The 19,922-nt window shown below is 41.1% G+C and overlaps 1 protein-coding gene across 1 annotated transcript; it reads right to left on the reverse strand.

The window, feature by feature from the left end:
- Positions 1–1,115: 1,115 nt before the first annotated feature.
- tbrg4 (transforming growth factor beta regulator 4) lies at positions 1,116–8,166 on the reverse strand. The gene is made up of 11 exons (XM_068323877.1): positions 8,096–8,166; positions 6,734–7,239; positions 6,285–6,605; positions 5,839–6,013; positions 5,295–5,452; positions 5,093–5,200; positions 4,628–4,772; positions 3,455–3,697; positions 2,688–2,799; positions 2,443–2,557; positions 1,116–1,587 (listed from the first exon to the last, which is right to left on the reverse strand). The coding sequence occupies exons 2-11, from the start codon at positions 7,157–7,159 to the stop codon at positions 1,480–1,482; spliced, it is 1,911 nt and encodes a 636-aa protein (XP_068179978.1). The 5' UTR covers positions 7,160–7,239; positions 8,096–8,166; the 3' UTR covers positions 1,116–1,479.
- Between the last annotated feature and the right edge of the window lie 11,756 nt (positions 8,167–19,922).

Below are 19,922 nucleotides of genomic sequence, written 5' to 3' on the forward strand. Positions count from 1 at the left end.
GACAAGGTGAGCAGAGAGAGAGGAAGTGAGAGAGTGAGAGGGAGAAAGAAGACGGAGAAGGGAAGGGGGATTTGGATGCTCAGCAACCCAGCATTTAGATCTTCCCTGCAGCACGTGTCTGTCTATGTATGTGGTTGTGTATGAGCTGGAGAGAGAGAGAGAGAGAGAGAGAGAGAGAGAGAGAGAGAGAGAGAGAGAGAGAGAGAGAGAGAGAAGTATATGCTGGCCTCTCCCTGTGCTGCAGTACGATGATGCTGCTGTTGTGGGTGTGCTTTTCAGATCCTCATGATCCAGTTCATCTGAATATGTATGTGTGTGTCTATGCATGCGTATGCGTGTAGAGTCTATGAGGGAGCTGCAGCATTTTTTTTTTCTAGATGCCCAAGTCTTGCTTCCATCCTCCTTCTCCCTCCCTTTGTCTTTCTCCCCCTCCCCCCAATCTATCTTCTCAGCCAAGCTATGACTGGATGTTGGAAGATGATGTCAGCAGTTTTCCACTGCTCTCTCAGTGCTGCCCTCAACCTTGGCGTAAAAGACCAGTACTGCAAAGTAAAAAAATAAATAAATAAATAAACGGATGGAGAGCTTGGGCAGGAAAAGGAGGGGATTTACTGAAAGTCAGAAGTAGAAATTTATTGATTCCTGAATATCAGGAAGCATAAGGTCAGCACCATGGCTCCCCAATGTCATTGTTCATCAGGGTAACAATTTCTCATGTCACTGTATTACAATTTGTTTTCTTCATTTATACACTTTTTATTCCCACTATCATGTACCCAATGCCATAACAGCTTCTGGTCAGTGTTAATGCTGATGTGTAAATAGTATCACTCCAATTAAATCTTGATCTTGCCGTGTATTTATAATCATGTCACATGGAGATTTTTTTATCAATTGAAAGAAGTGCTTGAGGAAATCAATATATCAATTTCCCACATATTCAAATGAACTGATTCTATTTTCATACAGCAGTTTCATACAAATGATAAAACAAACTACCACCCACCACCCGCTGTGTGTTAGGAATCCTTAGAGGCATGCCAATGAAATATACTGTGGATTCTAAAAAAAAAATTACTGAATCTTGTAAGAATTAAAAGACCAAAAAATTGCAATAAAACATTTTATTCCAACACAATGATTCACATAGTTAATTAAGTTAAAACAGTCTATTCAGGAAATCCAATATAGTGACAACAAATGATCCGGGCAGTTCTGTTATGACATGTCACTTGCAGATGTAAAGGCTCGACTTTCAATCGACTTTCTGCCGTTTATTTTTGTCGCCCTCGCTTGCTTGCCATCACCATGGGAACAGGGAAAGCCCTGTTTGTTGCCAGGGAAACCCGAGAATTTTTTTTTTATTTTGAACAAATCCTGAAATACTCCACTTTTCGAGCAAGAACGTGGCTGTACATGAGCATTGCTTGTGGACACTTTGTTTGGAAAGCTTGGATTTAACTGAATATTCAAGGTTGTTCAAAACTTATGGGCCATGTCTTCTGCCACCACCTTGTTTATTTTATCTTTTAGCCATCCCAGTCTCAGCGAGTCTGTCTTCAACTCCTGCCACTCATAATACGGAACCTGAAAGGGAACAAAAAGGACTGATCTGAAAATATTCATTCAGTAATCAAAAGACGAATTGCTTTTACCAATGACAGCTTAGGGAGTGTGACTGTTAAACTTATTTTATAGTCATAGACATGAAAATAAAGATGCAAAGATGGCTACAGACATTGTCCTACATGACAGATTGGCCTGGAAAAGGCAAAGCAGTGGCAGCAGCTCTATTTTTACTACAGACTGCAGCAGAATCCACCTGACTCTCAGCTCTAAACCAAACCCCATGGTTTGCGGTAGCAGTAGTGCTCATTTACCTCTACCTATATTCACTCATATGTGACTCAGTTGAATAGCAAATATCACACAAGCCATTCCTTTGCATCTGGCTTAAGTAAGTGTAAGGAGAACAGTACACCCCATTAGTAGGGGTAGAGAATCAATTGAAGACACTTGAAGAAACTATAATCCCCTTCGGGGATTATAACAGTATATAAAATTAAAAAATTAAAATTAAAAAATCACTACAGCAAACAGTACCAAGATAGTCGTGGATAAGTGGTAGCAGTCTTCTGTAATCTATTTTAGGTGCTTCAGTTCCCTGACCCTGTAGTCCACGCATAGAAAAATCAAAGGGTTAAACACTGAATCCCAATCGCAACCAGTTGCTGTTCCACTGGGGCATGTGCGATCGTGTATATGGTTTCCGTTCCTAATGGTGCCTTCGAGGGTACAAATTCCATCAGTATGAATTTTTATGTGAATGACTAATTGCTGGTTTGTGTGGTCAAGTGCTTTGAATGGCCAGGCAGACAAGAAAAACCATAACTGCAGTCCATTTACAGTGTACAAGAAAAGTTGGTTTATTCCATTTCCTACCTCCACGATGAGGAAACCAGCCAACTGAAGATGCCGCTTCATCATGACAAACCGTCCCATAAGGTTTTTACTCTTGGTGCAAAAGTTTGAAAATTCCCAAGTCAAGAAAGCAATCCTAAACAGACAGACGAGTGCAACAGACAACAAAATGGAATTAAAAAAACAACAACAACAAACACATGCAACATTCAAAGTATTTGTAAGTCAAGTAAAACATATATTCCAACAACTTCTTGATTACTCACTGCCGTGACCCTGCAGGTAAATCCTGATGTCCTCCTCCGCTGGGCAAATGAGGGGCTTTCAACATTGTCAGGCCAATTAGATTGTTCTCACAATCTAGTAGCAGTTCACCATCTGATTAGAGAAAGGCGGGTAGTGGGTAGTGGGCAGCTGTCAGTGGGATGCCTTTAATCTTATACTGAAATGTGAAAAATATTGCTTGCAGAATTCCAGGAATAAATAACAGTTAGTACTGCATGAATGTGATCTCAAAATATACATTGCCAAAGGTATTTGCTCAGCTATCCATATCGTTGAACTCAAGTGTCCCGATCACTTCCATGACCACAAGTGTATAAAGCCTAACACCTTGGTATACAGACTACTTCTACAAAGATTTTTGAAACATTTGGTCTCTCTCAAAAGTTCTGTGAATTCCAGCATAATTCCCACTTTGCGGGAACTGTTTTGAGATGGCCCCTTCCTGTGACAACAAGACTGTGCACTAGTGCACAAAGTAAGGTCCATAAAGATGTGGATGAGTGAGCTTGGTGTGGAAGACTTGACTGACCTGACCTCAACCTGACAGAACACCTTTGGGATGAATTAAAGCAGATAGTGAGCAAGGCCTTCTCACCCTGCATCAGAGTCTGACCTCACAAATGCCCTTCTTGAAGAAGCTGTTATAGTTGAAAATTCTATGGTTAAATACTGGGACACCACTATTCATATGCGAGTGAATACTGTGAGTAAAAAAGTGTATAGCTAATGGTTTACTTGGCCCTCTTACCAATAGTCCATCCATACACAGTCTGAACACCAATGCGAAGGGAAGCCGTCTTCTGTGCAGCAAAACTCTGTAAAGTCTCTCTCAGGCTATTCTGCAGGGGCGTCAAAGCAGCACTGGAGACCGGGACAGGCAAGCCACTCAGGGAGGGGGGAGGATCAGAAGTACCCAAATGCTCTAACTGTAGAGTAGCAGCAATGTGGCGGAGCTTCTGAGTATAGTTCCCTACTTGAATGACACTGCTCCCTACAAATCAAAACATAGAAAAAAAAACAGTAAGTCCTGAAAACTGCTTTTTAAAGCATCATAGCAATCAATGCAATGTGTGAGAAAATGTCATTAATGTGCATCATTTGGTGCTGCACTGCCATCTGCTGAGCCAGGTTGGTATCTGGAAGGTAAACTCACAAAGACCATTCATCATTTTAACATCATTTCTGTAGGAAATGTTGTGTGGACAAATTATTAGCACCTGCAGCACAGCTTAGATTTGCCCCTTGACTCTATGAATTTCTTTAATTTAGGCACTTGGTCATGGTTTATGCTCAGAAAACTGGTTAAGTATGGAATAAGAGGTACAGCTTACCTCTTTAGAAAATAGTCCGTTCAAATTAATGACACAATATATTTATTTAGTAACGTTACATGTGGAGTGCCCCTGGGATCTGTGATCTGCCTGAAATTCTTATACAGTATTCCCTCACTTCAAGATGCACGGCTTCACTACATCGCAGATTTTTAGTACGTAGTCACATGTTTCTGTACACGTATACTATTGGCTGACAGCATCTGTGTGTGCGCTGCCTTCCAAGACTTAGGGATGCAGTGCACTTCCGTGTATTAAAGAAACACTTTTCTTTAATGCAAAAGTGTTTTAAACAGTCTGCAAGAGTGTGGGAAAAGGTAATACAGATAAAAAGTGGTTTAATAACAGTATGGGGAGGGTTCATAATCGTTTAAACTACCATAAGTGATCAAATAAATAACTTGTCTCTAGAACGCAAATTTTGTTTTTCACGAGTGGCCCTGGAACGCATTAACCGCGAGTAACGAGGGGTTACTGTTGTTAACATGACTCACATCTGAACTTTTGTTTGTTTGTTTGTTATTTGTTAAAATCTGTAAGGTTGACAGATGGCACAGATTTGTGTTCATCTGGGAAGCCACAGTTCTTACCAGACACTTGTTTAACATGATCCTCATGTGTGAGAGGGATGAGGTACTGAGGCTTGGCCTGCTGCAGCACACATAAAGACCACACCACATCAGTATGCAAGAAAGGCTCAAGGTCTGAGAGACAGGGCTCTAGCACAGCATGAACCTTAACAAAAATAAGGAAAGAAAAAAAATTAAAAGAAAATATTTAAAGCAGCACATTTTTAATTATGGTAAAAATTTTAAGTTAGCTCTAAACATATAGGGAGAGGCAGCACATCACTATAACAACTTACACATTGTTCTCCAATGTAAGCTGTTAGCAGATAGCTATGGAGTTAGTGTAGCTAACTTGAGTAGATACCTCATCGACAATTCATAAACATCATTCCTGATTGATTTTAACTAAACTTCTGATCTTAGCACAAATTGTGCCTTGAAGATAAAAGGTAGAAACAACTATAAACAGTGACTACTCTTTTGTACCTTGCTGAAGAAATCTCCACTGCTGGGTAGAAAATTCACTCTGGCAAAAGTCATGAGTAGATTACAGATCTGATGAGGACGGTACTTCTCACTGTTTTCTAAATAGTGCTGGTGAAAATAATACAGTGGACAATTATATTTCTTATTTGAAAAAGAGATCAAAATGAACTGAATTACTGACAGTATTTCTAGTATTACTAACCTTAGCAAAGGCATCAAAGAGAGGGATGTGGAGCCATTTGAGTAACGCCAGTGACTTAGCACAGCGTACAACCTCAGTAGAGCTGAGTTGTGGAACTTCAGGCACCAGCTTTGTGGACATTTGCTGAAGTAGCTGACATTGGTGGAAACCCAGCTTCCCTGAAAAAGGGCACGAGAAACGCTTAACTGTCAGCATCACAGCACACAGTATGCTACTGAGCAGAGTAAATGTTAAAGTTTTTATAAGCTTCATGAATCAAAAAACATTGATAATGAAAAAGAAACCAAATAAGACCCAGTAGAAAATAAAACTTAAAATAAAACTTGTTCCATCTATTCCATTGTAAGTCATTCACTTCACTATTTCCCATTTCCTTTTTTTAAATATCATGTTCTCCAAATCCAACATTTTTATGTATGCACACAACAATAATTACATCACACGAAAAGAAAAATACAGAATGAGACACAGGAGCATTAATACATTGACACACAGAACACTGGTGTATACATGCCATCATGATTACAGTCAGTTTTGCTATTACCAAAAGTGAATGCCATGTCCATTATCAGTGGAAGGGTGAAATCTGATGAGGGCTTCAGGAGAAGGTGGTAGGACAATGCTCTGAGCAGCGGAATAGGTCTGCGGTTTTGAACAGCCAAAGACACACAGATTTTGCGAATATCTTGTGATGAAAAATGTTCTACGTATTCCAAAGCCTGCAGTAAAGACAAACAGGAGGAGACCACTAAGGTTTGGGATTCACGATGCACTATTCAGAGAACTACCTTAAAAGAGATAGGCCCTTGAGACTTCAGTTATATTCTACGTTGTGCATTAATTAGTGGGTACCATTGTTTAACACATGCCTTAATTTCATATTATCAAACACGTTATTAAATTTATGTTGTTTTTTGTTTAATTGATGACATCATACAATTATACAAGCCATTACTTCTATCAAAGCCATAGATTATTCAACTTTAGTACCTTGTGTTCAAGTTTCTCCATGAAGGATGGTGACAAGCTTTTTCCTCTGGTTATTAGTGCCCTGACAATCTGAGGATGAGAAATTTCAACCCAGCGCAGCTCCAGCTGCTCTAATGCGGCGTTCACCACTTCCCCAACATTCTGTGTTCTGCTGCCTAGTCCCTTGTCTACCAAGTAGCTCAGCTGCTTGTAAGAAAGCCTGCGAATTCGCCACAAGACCTCAGCCTGGACATGGCCAAGTACTGAGTCAGTGGGGGGTAAATCCAGTAACGTGAGGCTATACCACACTGACACTAGAGTGCTGTTCCACACCTGAGTCACCTGGATAAAAACAAAGACACACAAAAACAAGTCATTTTTTTAACTGGTAAGCACGAGGGCTTAGACCAGATGTCAGTCGACCTTATAAGATGATCATGCCAGTTCACTCCTGTATCAGGCTCCCTTACTTTATCTGATGTGAGATTCATCATTTCCTTTACTCTTGAATCCCCCATTATATTGTTTGCTTGTTCCTGAAGCTTGCCACTTTCCCCTAGGATCAGATAAGTCAATTTAACCAAAGCCTTAGCTGCTTGATCAGCATTTCCTTTATTCTCTTCCCAGGCCTGTAGGACCTCTTCTGGCACGGTTGCCTTCTGTAATAAGACATCCAGTGGTGGGGCAACAGGTCTTTTGACGTCAGTGTTTTGAGGGGTATGTAATCTTCTATCAAACATCAACCATTCTGTGACTAATGGCAATCCCTGAGCCCTATGAAGCCCAGGTCCAACCAAAAGTACAGGCAGACGGGCAGCAGCAAATGAAGCAGCTGGAGTCTGTAGGGAGGTCCTACTGAGCAGAATGGCACATCTACTGAAGAGACGGGTGGCCATTGTGTTTTAGACAGTGGCCAAGCAATGGGAAACAAGCCTTTCTCACAGTTCAGCAGCTGGAGTCACTGTCCCATGTCAACCTAAGAGGACAGGGAAGAATTCAGTCAGCTGTGGTTGACAGAATGAATGAAAGAATGCTCACATGTATCATAAATTCCATGAGTCAACACAATAATGGAAAAACATATATATACATCAAAGAAAACAAAAGTACACCTAAAGACAAGGTAACAATCTGTAACTTCAATAAAAAATACCCTGCAGTAACCATATACACTGAAAAGTCTGGCATTTAAAACTTTTACATGAACTAGTCTGTTACATTTCACTGTTGTAGATGTTGTATTACAATTTTTTTCCCACTCTACACTGCTGCAAAGTTTAATGTACAGTACTGCATAGCATGCTATTCTTCCAATGAAAGTACAATCCCTAACCAATGACAGATTAGCAATAAATGGACCTCAAGCGCAGCTATTTGAGTGAATGTTTTAGTGACATTCAATCGACGATCTCAGTCATTTCCCCTGAATCTTTCAACAACTCAACATAAACTATTTTTAAACGTTAACAACATACATAATCCAATCTGTATTAGCCGGTCCAGATAGCCATGTCTTATTTGAACCCTAAGGTTGTGTGATACCAGGTGACGCTTGTTACACACACCGACACTTCTCTGAGGCATGCAAGAACAACGTAGCTCGGAGGTAATTTTGAACATTTCTCCTTTTTAGCAGGGGTTATGCTACGAAAGCCAGAGCGTGGACGTCATTCTGGTCCATGTCGCGTTAAATCCTGACCTTGTCCCGGAAGGGAGACAGTCTGACACACCGGCAGTGTTTCCTTTTGCGCGCCATCAGAGGCGTCATGAGCAAATATGAAATGAATACTGGCGTAAGTCCACCACAGCGGCCAAACATCTGCACAACTCACCTTTATTTAACCAGAACTTTCGTTGACGCTCTTCACATGGGGCTAACTATGACAGAGTCGCAGGATAGTGACGTAGCTGTACACTGTCATGTTACCCTCGACTTCTTCTTCTTCTTGATTTCCGGCAGTGTAGACGCTGTACTGCGTATTACTGCCCTCCAGTGGTAGCTATTTTAATCTACTTCAGATTTTTCCATATAGTCCAGTTTCATGCAAAAACTTCAAGACTGCTCTGGAAATCAATTGATGGTTCTCACAGTGGCCAAACATAGAAGAAATAGAAAAGACTTGAACTTCTAGTTCTGCCATCTTTCAGTGCTGTATTGACGGCATTCTAAGAACACATGTTTAACTGTTTCTGGCCTCCCACAGTGACATAAACCTGTGACATGTTTTCCTATAATAAATAGAGACTCATTTAAACCACAATGAGCCATCCTCAATCTACAAAATTTAACAGAGTCCCTTCGGGATAGTGAGCTATGATGACATTTCCTATTGACTTGAGATTGAATAGAAAAGTAGTGTCTCCCCTTACTTTCTTTCTCCCAATCCACTTGCCACTCCTTAATTAGGCCCTCTTTAATTATTCCTCTCAGTTCCACTCTTCCTAAAAGGAGGTGTTCTACAACTTGCTTATTTAAACTTTCTTTGGCTAAGCTGTCTACTTGCTAATTACCCTGTATCCCATTGTGCCCAGGAACCCAGCAAAATGAGATGTCACTGCTTACCCTTACTCTATTTATTACTCTCAGGATTTCATATACAATTTCAGACCGAGCATGAGATTTCCCCCTCTTTAACGCCTCTAGGGCAGCAGCAGAATCGGAACAGATAACAATTCCCCTGGCATTTGTCTCCTCTATCCACCATAAAACCCAAAGAATTGCCATTAACTCAGATGTGAACACAGAACTTTCATCAGAGATTCTAATACTACATTTTAAATTAAGTTGCTCTACATAGACCACAAACCCAGCTCTCCTACTGTCTGGATCCCTAGAACCATCTGTAAAAATTAGCAACTTACTCTCCCTAATTGAATTAAGATACATTTGAACACTAGTTATCATCTCTCTCTTATCTTTCTTGTGAAGAAAACTCATGTCGATGTCTAGCTCATTCATTACCCATGGGGGAATGGGTGACCAGCTCGTGTGGTCCACTATGCCCCTCTGATCCATGTTCATTTTTGTAGCCCACTGATTCATATCAACAATACATGATTTAAATTTCCCACTTCCTTCCACCTCTTGTAAAAGACGTCTAGCTGGGAAAGTTTGAGAACTTCCATTAATTTTTACCCAGTACTGTAATCCTAAGTTAATGCGCCTTAGCCATAAGGGCATTTCTCCCATTTCAACAAGCAAAGCAGGGATTGAGGAGGTTCTAAAAGCTCCACAGCAGAGCCTCAAGACCTTTGCCTGAATTACTTCCAGCCTGGCTAATACTGTTTTCGAGGTCGCACCATAAATAAAACACCCAAAATCAAAAACTGATCTAATCATGGCCTGGTATATTAGCTGCATCGTCTCCCTGTCAGCTCCCCACCCACACCCAGCCAGGCTTCTTAAGATGTTGATGATCTTTTCACACTTTTCCACTATTTTACTAATGTGTACGGCCCAAGTCATACGCTCCTCAAACCAGATGCCCAAAAACTTAAAAACCTTCACTTTTTCCAATAGAAAACCATATATTTTCAACTCAGTCATAGTTAGTTTTCTCTTAAATCCAAAGATCATATATTTTGATTTTGATGTTGAAATCTTGAAACCCCATGTCATTCCCCACTCCTCTACATTCTGTAATGCCTTTTGGACCTGTTTTACAATAAACTTCACATTTCGTCCTCTTTTCCAGATGGCCCCGTCGTCTGCAAACAAGGACAGCCCAAATCCTTCACTTATACTATCAAAGATGTCATTTATCATTACATTAAACAACACTGGAAAAATAACACTTCCCTGAGGAGTACCATTCTCTATTAATACTGTCTTAGAACTGACACCACCCACACAAACCTGAATAGTTGTTTCCTTTAAAAAATCTTTGATCCAATTAAACATTCGTCCTCTAATTCTCAGATCATAAATTTTTATCAATAATCCATCCTTCCACAGAGAATCATACGCTTTCTCAATATCTAAAAATACACCAATTACCACTTCTTTATTATTAAACGCCCTTTTAATATCTTGACTAAGACTAACAAAGTGACTGACTCCATTGCGGAGCGATCCCTCCTAAAACCATTCTGGAAATTAACAAAAAGCCCTCTTGATTCCAAGAAATACTCTAACCTATTTGTAACCATCCTCTCCATTATTTTGCAGAAGACTGATGTAAGCACTACGGGCCGGTAAGAACTTGGATCCGTCACCTCTTTGCCTGGCTTTAAAATGGGGACCACCACTGCATGCTTCCATTCCTTCGGTAGACATCCCTCTGCCCATACTGTGTTCATCAAAGCAAGGAGGTCATCCAACACAAAGTCGTCTAGATGTTTAAAGAGCTCGTAGGACAGTCTGTCTCGCCCTGGAGTGGTATTTGCCCCAGCCATAATGGCATCCCTCAGTTCCTTGATGGAGAAAAATAGGTTAATTGGATTCTCATTTTCCATGCTCCTCTCCAGTTTCCACCGGTTAGCTGACATCACCTCTGCCCTCCTCCTAGATCCCTCAACCCCAAAACTCTCTGATTTATGCACCTCCTGAAAAGTATCTACAAACATGTCTGCCTTTTCTTTATTTGACACTGCCTCAACCTCACCTTTCTGCAGCACTTGGATAGATCTTCTCCTATAAGCCCCTGACAGTTTTGTGTACAGCTGACCATAACTGCCCTTCTGACATCTCTGGACTTATTGTGTCACAAAATTTCCTCCAGCTATTCCTCTTTTCCTCTTTTATGACTTTCCTTGCCAAAGCCCTCAATCGCTTAAATTCAATAACATTAACCAACATTGGATATTTCCTTAATATTCTATACGCTCTATTCCTGTTCCTTACAGCCTTATCACACTTTTTGTTCCATCAGGATACACGCTTCTGGGTCTTAAGCTCTCGCTTCTCAGGAATGGTGCCACAAGCTACTTCATGAATCATGAAACTAATGGAGCTATTCCACCTGTCCACAGAGCCCTCACTGCCAACCTCTCCTACTAAGCTATTTGCTCTTTTCCAAAATTCATCCCACTCGGCCTGAGAAAAGTTATATCTGGGTACCCTCTCTTCTTCTTCCTTCCTCAACTCTCTCCCAAACCTACACAAAATTGGGAAATGATAACTACCCAGCGTACAACTATCCATTACCTCCCACTCCCCTATTCTAGCTAAATTGGGGGACACTATTGCTAAATCTATGTTACTAGAGGTGTTTCTAGCAATATCATATCTTGTTGGACTACCATCATTTATCACTACCAATCCATGCTTATCCAGAAAGTCTTCAACTACTACCCCATTGCTGTCCCTTTTCTTACTACCCCATAAAGGATTGTGTGCATTAAGATCTCCTGTCCATACAACAGGGCACCGTACTTTCTCTATTATCTCATCAAAATCTGACAATAACAAACAATTACAGGGATTATAGAAGTTAATCACAGTCACTCTATCTTTATTTTTACAACTATTATTACTGTACCTGTTGCTGCCCCACACCTCCACAGCTATACACTCAAGACTAGCACTTAAATTCACTCTCCTGTACTGCAGCCCATTTTTAACAAAGGTCGCACAACCCCCATGAGATTTATCAATCCTCCCTATCTCTCTACCTACCACTTCTGCCCGATTCAACCTCAGGCACTCATATCCTGGGATTACAAAATCCAAGCTGGGCTTTAACCATGTCTCCTGAATACAAATCAGCTTGGGCTCATTCTCAAGCTTGTCAACATACTTTTTCAACTCCTGACCATTTTTAATTAGGCTCTGGGCATTCCATTGGAGGATACAAAACATTATGATGCTAACAATCCTCCACATCATCTGCTATGTTTGAATCCTCATCCTCACTGTTTTCCCTCATCCTCTTTGCTCTATTCTGTACCTCTGACATGTGCTGATGTAATTTGTCTGGAACCTGCTTCGCCCCAAGGAACCTTTCAGCTGCCCCCACCACTTCCCTGATAATGTCTGATCTATTTGTGGTCTTTGACAGAAAGATGCGCTTAGCTCCAACCAATACATCAACCACAAATGACAAAAATGACTCCTTACTCATAACCAACATGTCCGGAGGAGGCATGATTGGTGCAGTGCTTTTGTTCCCCAGTTTTACATTAACCCCACTTTCTACTCTGTACCCTCTTGCCACTGTCTTCACTGCCTCAGCATATGACAACTTGTCTCGCTCCCTCACAACCTGCACCTGCCTGGCCTTGATAATATATTCACATCCATGATATGCTGCCACATGGTCCCCCCCACAGTTATTTAGAGCATTTAGGGACATCTGATCTACACTCTTTAATTCCATGATCTCCGCCACACTTTAATGTACACATCTTTTCTTACCCCTACAGGAGTCCGCAATATGTCCATACCTTTGACAGTTGTAGCAGCGCAGCGGCGGCCTCACGTACCTCCTCGCCTGATAGGCCATACTACCAAGAAAAACCCTCCCTAGTAACTCAGTGCCTGCAAATGTTAGCAGAACTGGCGGGTCCCACCCAGCTCCCTCCCTACTCTTAAACCTCCGTACATCTGTTACCTGTCCACCTCTAATGTTGTCTAGTATTTCTTTTTCCGACATACCAGCAAACATTTCATAGACCACTCCCTTAACGCCTTGATTCCCTTTAGGAGTTAAGTTTATCTTCTCTACTTTGGTCACCACTTTCCCCATGCTGATAGCATCCTCATACTGCTTCCTATTCACACAATTAATCTTCAACACTCCATTAAATACAATCTTGGCCTCAAAACCCTTGCCTATCTGACTCTGTAGTGACATGTCAATTTGCAAAGGGTTGATTGACTTGAACCCCGCATCCCCCGGTTTAGCTCCCTTAACTCTGAGCAGCACTGTGAGTTCTTCAGGACTTTTAACTCTCCTTTGGTTCTCTGGTATTTCACCTTCCTCCCCCGGAGCCCCTCTCTTCCTGAGCACCTGCTGCCACCCCCCTCCCTCAGACCCCCCTCTCCCTTCAGAAGCCATACGGCCTCAAATCCTTTCCCCCTACGCTGTTCTCCTAGTTCTAATCCTACTCTGTCAAAAGAAAGAGAAAGGAGTTTTACAGTTGTGATCAAACAAACAAAATGAAAAGAAAGAAGGGCCAACAGAACAGTGAGAAACCACCAATGACCAACAACTAGCATCAAACACAACTCCCCCTCTCGGTACCTTACCCTCGACTTGTACTGTGGTTGGCTAGAAATTTTCTCACGGCGTCCAATTTTGTCGCATTAAAATGACGTCTGTAATACGGTAAAACATTTAGTAGCATAAATTTAATGAGTGGGGATCAGGCTATCTCATTTGGGGATTAAGGAAAACATATTTACTTTTTAAAACTCAACATTACAGTACTTTTATTCTGTTTTCCCTTTTATTTATCCAGGAAGTCTCATTGAGACCCCTCCCACTCTCTCCCTCTCTCTTGCGGCTGATAGAAAAAAGGTTGCTGAGGTTTTCACGGGGTTTACCCAGTAGAACTTTATTAATAAATAAATACCAGTGTTGTTGTCTAAGAATGCTTAGTGATGTCCAACCAACCAAATCAAAAACAATGCCATGCTGGGTGACAGATTTTACATTTGAAATGACATACAGAGAAGCAGGACACACTAAATCAAGTCTCTTTGGAGTGGAGGAGGCTGCATACACAGTTTATCGTTATAAAAAATCACAGATAAAAAAATCACTTCTGCAAGTACTTTTCTTGCAGCGCATATAAAACATGATGTATTTCTAGAGTAAAAGAGGATCTTCAATTGAATTATTCAAATTATGTACATTTAATGTACATTTAATGACAGTTTTTTATCAATCCATATTCCAAATTAGCTGTCGGCAGACACCTTTGCAATCAATGTGCCATCAGGTAGAAATCCCTAGATTATTTTCAAATCTCAATTATAATGTCAGATACCAAGAAAATCTTCCCCTTCTTTTCAGCTTTTCCCTTCAGGGGTTGCCACAGTGAATCAGTTGCCTCCATCTAACCCTGTCTTCTGCATCCTCTTCTCTCACACCAACTACCTTCATGTCCTCTTTCACTACATCCATAAACCTCCTCTTTGGTCTTCCTCTAGGCCTCCTGGCTACCTTGCAGTTCAAAACTCAGCATCCTTCTACCAACATATTCACTATCTCTCCTCTGGACATGTCCAAACCATCTCAGTCTGGCCTCTCTGACTTCATCCCCAAAACCTCTAACATGTGCTGTCCCTCTGATGTACTCATTCCTGATCCTATCCATCCTGGTCACTCCCAAAGAGAACCTTAGCATCTTCATCTCTGCTACCTCCAGCTCTGTCTCCTGTCTTTTCCTCAGTGACACTGTCTCTAGACCAAACAACATCGCTGGTCTCACCACAGTTTTGTACACCATTCCTTTCATTTTAGCTGAAACTCTTCTATCACACCTGACACTTTTCTCCACCTGTACCATCCTGTCTGTACACGCTTCTTCACCTCTTTTCCACACTCTCCATTGCTCTGGCCTGTTGACCCTAAGAGAATAAATGCATATTTACCAAGGTGCAACAGTCTGCATTGAGTTACTATGTTGCCTGGCTCAACTACTACTTTTTTCTACATCAAAGTCATCAAGAGGACATGATTTACACAATTCAGTTATAGCGGTTTACATGAATCCCAACAATATCTATACAGAAACATTTTAGGCCTTCCTAATGGTCTAATGGGTGGAGCAGCACAAAGGTAACATTTAACAGTTTAACAGAGTAAAATCAGGTGCACCAAGTCACCGGAATGTAAGGTTTGAAAAAATGAGAAGGTGGGTTGATTGAGCTATTAGATGAGATGATGAGATATTGATATCATATACTTCAAGTCAGCACGTGAGGGAATGTTGTGGACTTAACTTATGGGTGAAAGCAATGCTATAATCACTATATGCAAGACATATTTTTTAAGTAGAATAAAAAAGATAAAGTATATTTGAGTTATTATAAAAGAAGTCAAAATGACAACTCTAAGTCACAGTAACCAGAATAGCAATTTTCATACCAGAAAAATCCAATTTTGTCTGTGTGATACATGGGAAGATTGGTCAAGATGACAGGAATAAAGACAGTGGGGCAAACAGTTGACTGCAAAGTATTACTGGATGAAATGAAACTGAACCCTGAGAAGCTCTTATTTATTAGTCTGTTATTGACTTATGATTTATTATTATGAGATATTATGAACCATTATTGTCTCATACACTGTTTCCCATCATCCCATTTCCGCTCCTGCCTCTTCCATCTCCCATGCCATGCACTAGTTAATTTGACCCGATAAAACAGAGCTGATAACATTAGACTACTTTGAGTTCAAGACACTGTCAACCTAGTATACAGTTGGCAATAGTACAATATTGACTCTCTTAAACACAACTTATCTAACCTGGATCTTATGTACCCAGCATGCAACTGACCAAGAACACTTGAGGGACAGGATGACCTTAGCGTAGCATAGTTGAACTCAATTCATTTTAACTTACTACTATTCAAACCTTTATACTCTGCCAAGAAGTAATGTTGTTAGTTAGTGAGTTAGTTACTTAGTTACTTAGTTGGTTCAAAGCTATTGCAAATGATTTGCATGGATAATGTCTACAATTCTATGATAAATATTTCACAATGCCATCTACTTAATATCCACCACGTCAAATGATCTTCATGCAAGTTACATTCCGGTTCCAAAATCTTTTGCTATGTGGGATCCACAGAAAATTTGCTGTTGTGAGAAAACAATTGATGACGTTACAGACTGTAACACACTGAAACTGTGCTGACTCAGTTTGGTATCTTGACAGATATCAAAGGTAACTGATTTAGATCCTGAAGAAAATGAATTAATCTAATTTTTGTTTTAATCACAGCCAAACAGCTAATTACACATAATGTGACTATTAACCCTTTTGTAGGAGTTAAAGGGGAAAATTGCTGGAAGTTTACATCCTTTAGTGTGTGTCAGAGTGGTATCTTATTTTGTTAATCCGCCATATGTGTATGCCTGTATTTCTTAGAGGAAATATTACTGATTAGTCATGTTCCATGATGAAATAACAATTTGACATTGCATCAACAATACTGTGTCTTTTGTAACCCCTACAAGTCTAATAGTGTTTTTCGGAGGTTACGAGCACAGTAACATAGTTCAATACCTAATCTCAACTTTAACCATTTTTTTCTGCGCAAGTTTAAATTGCAGAAATCATACAAATTAGAAACAAGTTTTGTAACCCAAGTAAAGAAATCCTTCATAAGTTTGCTTTAGATGTTGCTATGATAACTGTTTAGTATGACACATCAAAGTCAAAATGAATACATTCTGCATCAACACACAACAATATACTGTAGAAATCTGTCTACCCCCTCACCTGAACTCAGCCTCCTTCTGCAACTCCATCATGACCTTTTTTAATGACAAAATCACAAATATCTACCTGGATGTTTTTGACAAAATCAAAAACATTCACCAACATCTTGGATCAATCCCTCACCTCAGTGTCCCAGCCCACTCTCACACACCCTTACAATTTTTCTCTTCCTTTTAGTTACCTACTCCCTCAGAAATAACAAAATTCATCAGAAGTGCTAAGACATCCACCTGTCAACTGGACCCCTTACCCATACAACTTGTTAAAGCCTGTCTCCCCTCTTTGATCCCTCTCATCTCTGCCATCATTCACTCCTCTCTCCTCACTGGAACTGTCGCTACTTCGTTCAAAACTACTGCCATCACCCCAATAATGAAAAAACCTCGTGCCAAACTGTCTGACTTCAACAACTTCCGTTCCATCTCCAATTTACCTTTCATTTCCAAAATCCTTGAAAAAACAGTTGTCTCCCAACTCCATTCTCACCTCACACACAATAGCATGTATGAATAGTTCCAGTCTGGTTTCCGCCCACTCCACAGCACTGAAACTGTCCAATGAAATCTTCAATGATCTTCTTATGGCAGCTGATTCTGGACTCCTCACCATCCTCGTCCTTTTTGACCTGAGTGCAGCCTTTGGTACCATCTGCTTATGATCATCTGTCCTTGAAGGGTTCAATAAAGCAATAAGATATACTGTAGATAACATCTTCATGTATGTATATTTAAAATAAATACTGTATATACATATGTGTTCATGTGCGTGAGTTACATAGGATGATTAGTGTCACTTGAAAAAAACAAGGTCTATATTGTGAGATAAAATTTTGATTTCTGAAACGTCATCACAGCAGCACCACTGACTTCATTCTCATGTCTGGATTGGTAACGCCTCATCATTGGTGACATGTTGTTACTGTACGTAAGGTGCTGGGAACAAAACAAACACTTCACCTGCAAATTAAAAATGACATGTGTGGTTTATTATTTTCTAATGTGTGAGCAACAGAGCCTGAAAATTTCTTAGACTTTCTTAGAAATTAAAATCTACTTTGTTCAGTGTCACCAGTTCAAAATGTCCCCAGACTTGGGATCTCTTTCTGGTTGGATCCATTGTAAAGTATTTACGATGCAAACTGTCTGTCAGCAATCGGAACGCTAATGTGATCAATCCAAGGGATATTGACACGATAAGCAGCGCGCTGCGCTGTTTCATCCATTTTAACACATCTGAAACTTGCCTGTTTTTCAGATCACCCGTTGATCCGGACCACTGAACAGTTTCACCTGGTGAATGAAAGCGCCAGTGTGTCACCTGGTGAATGGGGCGCTTAGTGTTTCAGCGCACTTTGTGTGCCAAACATCATCAATCACATGTTTTTTTCATGTTTGAAGCAGGCTCTGGGGCAGCGGTTCTCATGGGAACACCCACCGAGTCCAGGGCGTGTATTGGCACGCCGGAACAAAGCGGGCATCACAAGATGGAGCCAATACATTTACTCTGCTTTTGGAGAGTTGCGGCACAGGAAACAAACAATTTATGATTTAAACTGATGAAATGTCACATGAGGAGCACACACTTGCAAAGAGAGGAGTGTGTTACTTACCCCAGACGAAGGTCAATCAAACACAATTCCACCAACTGGCATGAGACCAGAGCCCATCCAGCCACAGTTCGCACCAGAGAGGATGAATGGACGGAAGCTTCAAATCTTGTGGCCTAAATCCTGCCAGAAAAAGGACTTGGAAACCACTGAAACAGACATTGTCCATTTTCTGGAAGGTCTGAAAGGAAAGAAGCTGGACAAGATTGGTGAGATTATCTACAACTAGGGAGCTTTGAGGTAAAGACATTTGGGTGAATCCAGGAACACAGAAGGAACCAGCAGCACACCTCAAATCCAGTAGACAACAGGAGATTGAGAGGCTTGTGAAAGAAAGAAGGTCCCTGAGGAAACACTAGAAGAAGGCCACAGAAGTGGAAAGGAAAGGATTTGAGGCACTACAGGGTGATATCAAGCAGTGTCTGCTCTGCAAAGAGCAGAATGCTTGAGAAACCAACATAAGAAGAAGGAACTAATGAGGGCTGACGTCTACAGGGACCACTACAAGTTTGTCAAAGACCTTTTCACCAAGGGGACAACTGGAACCCTCAAAACACTCATAAAAGAGCTAGAGGAGCACATGAGGAAGACCTACTCTGACAACCAGAGGCATGTGCCTGCCAACATTCTGGATGACATGCTACCAATCCACTCACCGGAGCAGCAGATGGAAATAAGTTCCCCTACATGGAGTGAAGTTGAAAGCACAGTAAAGCAGGCAAGAACTTCCTCAGCCCCTAGGTTCAACGGAGTTCCATATAGGGTCTATAAGAGCACGCCTATCATCCTGAAGTACCTCTGGAGGTCAATAAAAGTGACATGGGAAAAAGGAATTATACCAAAGGCATGGTGAGGGGACGGGGGGATCTTGATTCCCAAAGAGGAAAATTCCTCAACCATCGACCAGTTCCGACAGAGCAGTCTTCTGAATGTGGAAGGAAAGATATTCTTCAGTGTTGTGGCACAGAGGCTTTCAGCATTTTTGCAGAGCAGCTTTGTTGACACCTCAGTGCAGAAGGCAGGGATAAGTGGTTTCTCAGGATGTCTGGAACACACAAATGTCATCTGGCACCAGGTGCAGATGACCAAGAAGGAGAAGGAAGACCTGCATTCGTATTCTTAGATCTTGCCAATGCATTATGGTCAGTGTCTCATAAGGTCTTGTGGACAGCGTTTAACTTCTTTCAAGTCCCAAATAGCATCACAAGGCTGGTCAAAGCCTATTTCCAGGACCTTCTGTATTACTACACAGGCTACCACAACTGCCTGGTAGCATCTCGAGATCGGCAAAATGACAGGCTGCACCAAATCCCCACTGGCAGTTACCATGGCAATGGAGCTCATTATTCGGGCATCCCAGTGGGCAGTTGGAGGCGAACGATTGAAGACCGGACTGCGTCTTCCCCCAGTCAGGGTGAAGATGCAGGATGACATCACAACAATAACTATAACAAGCACATGCGCTAAACGTCAGCTGGATAAACTCTAGAGAAACATCAAACGGGAAAGAATGAAGATTAAACCTAGCAAATCCAAGAGTATTTCCATTGTCAAAGGCCAGGTCACCAATGTGAGGTTCCATGTTAACAACGAGCCAATACCAACAGTTCTGGAGAAGCCTGTCAAAAGCCTAGGGCGCTTGTAAGGCTCAGAGTTCA

The sequence above is a fragment of the Antennarius striatus genome, chromosome 9, assembly GCF_040054535.1.
Source record: "Antennarius striatus isolate MH-2024 chromosome 9, ASM4005453v1, whole genome shotgun sequence".
NCBI lineage: Eukaryota > Metazoa > Chordata > Actinopteri > Lophiiformes > Antennariidae > Antennarius > Antennarius striatus.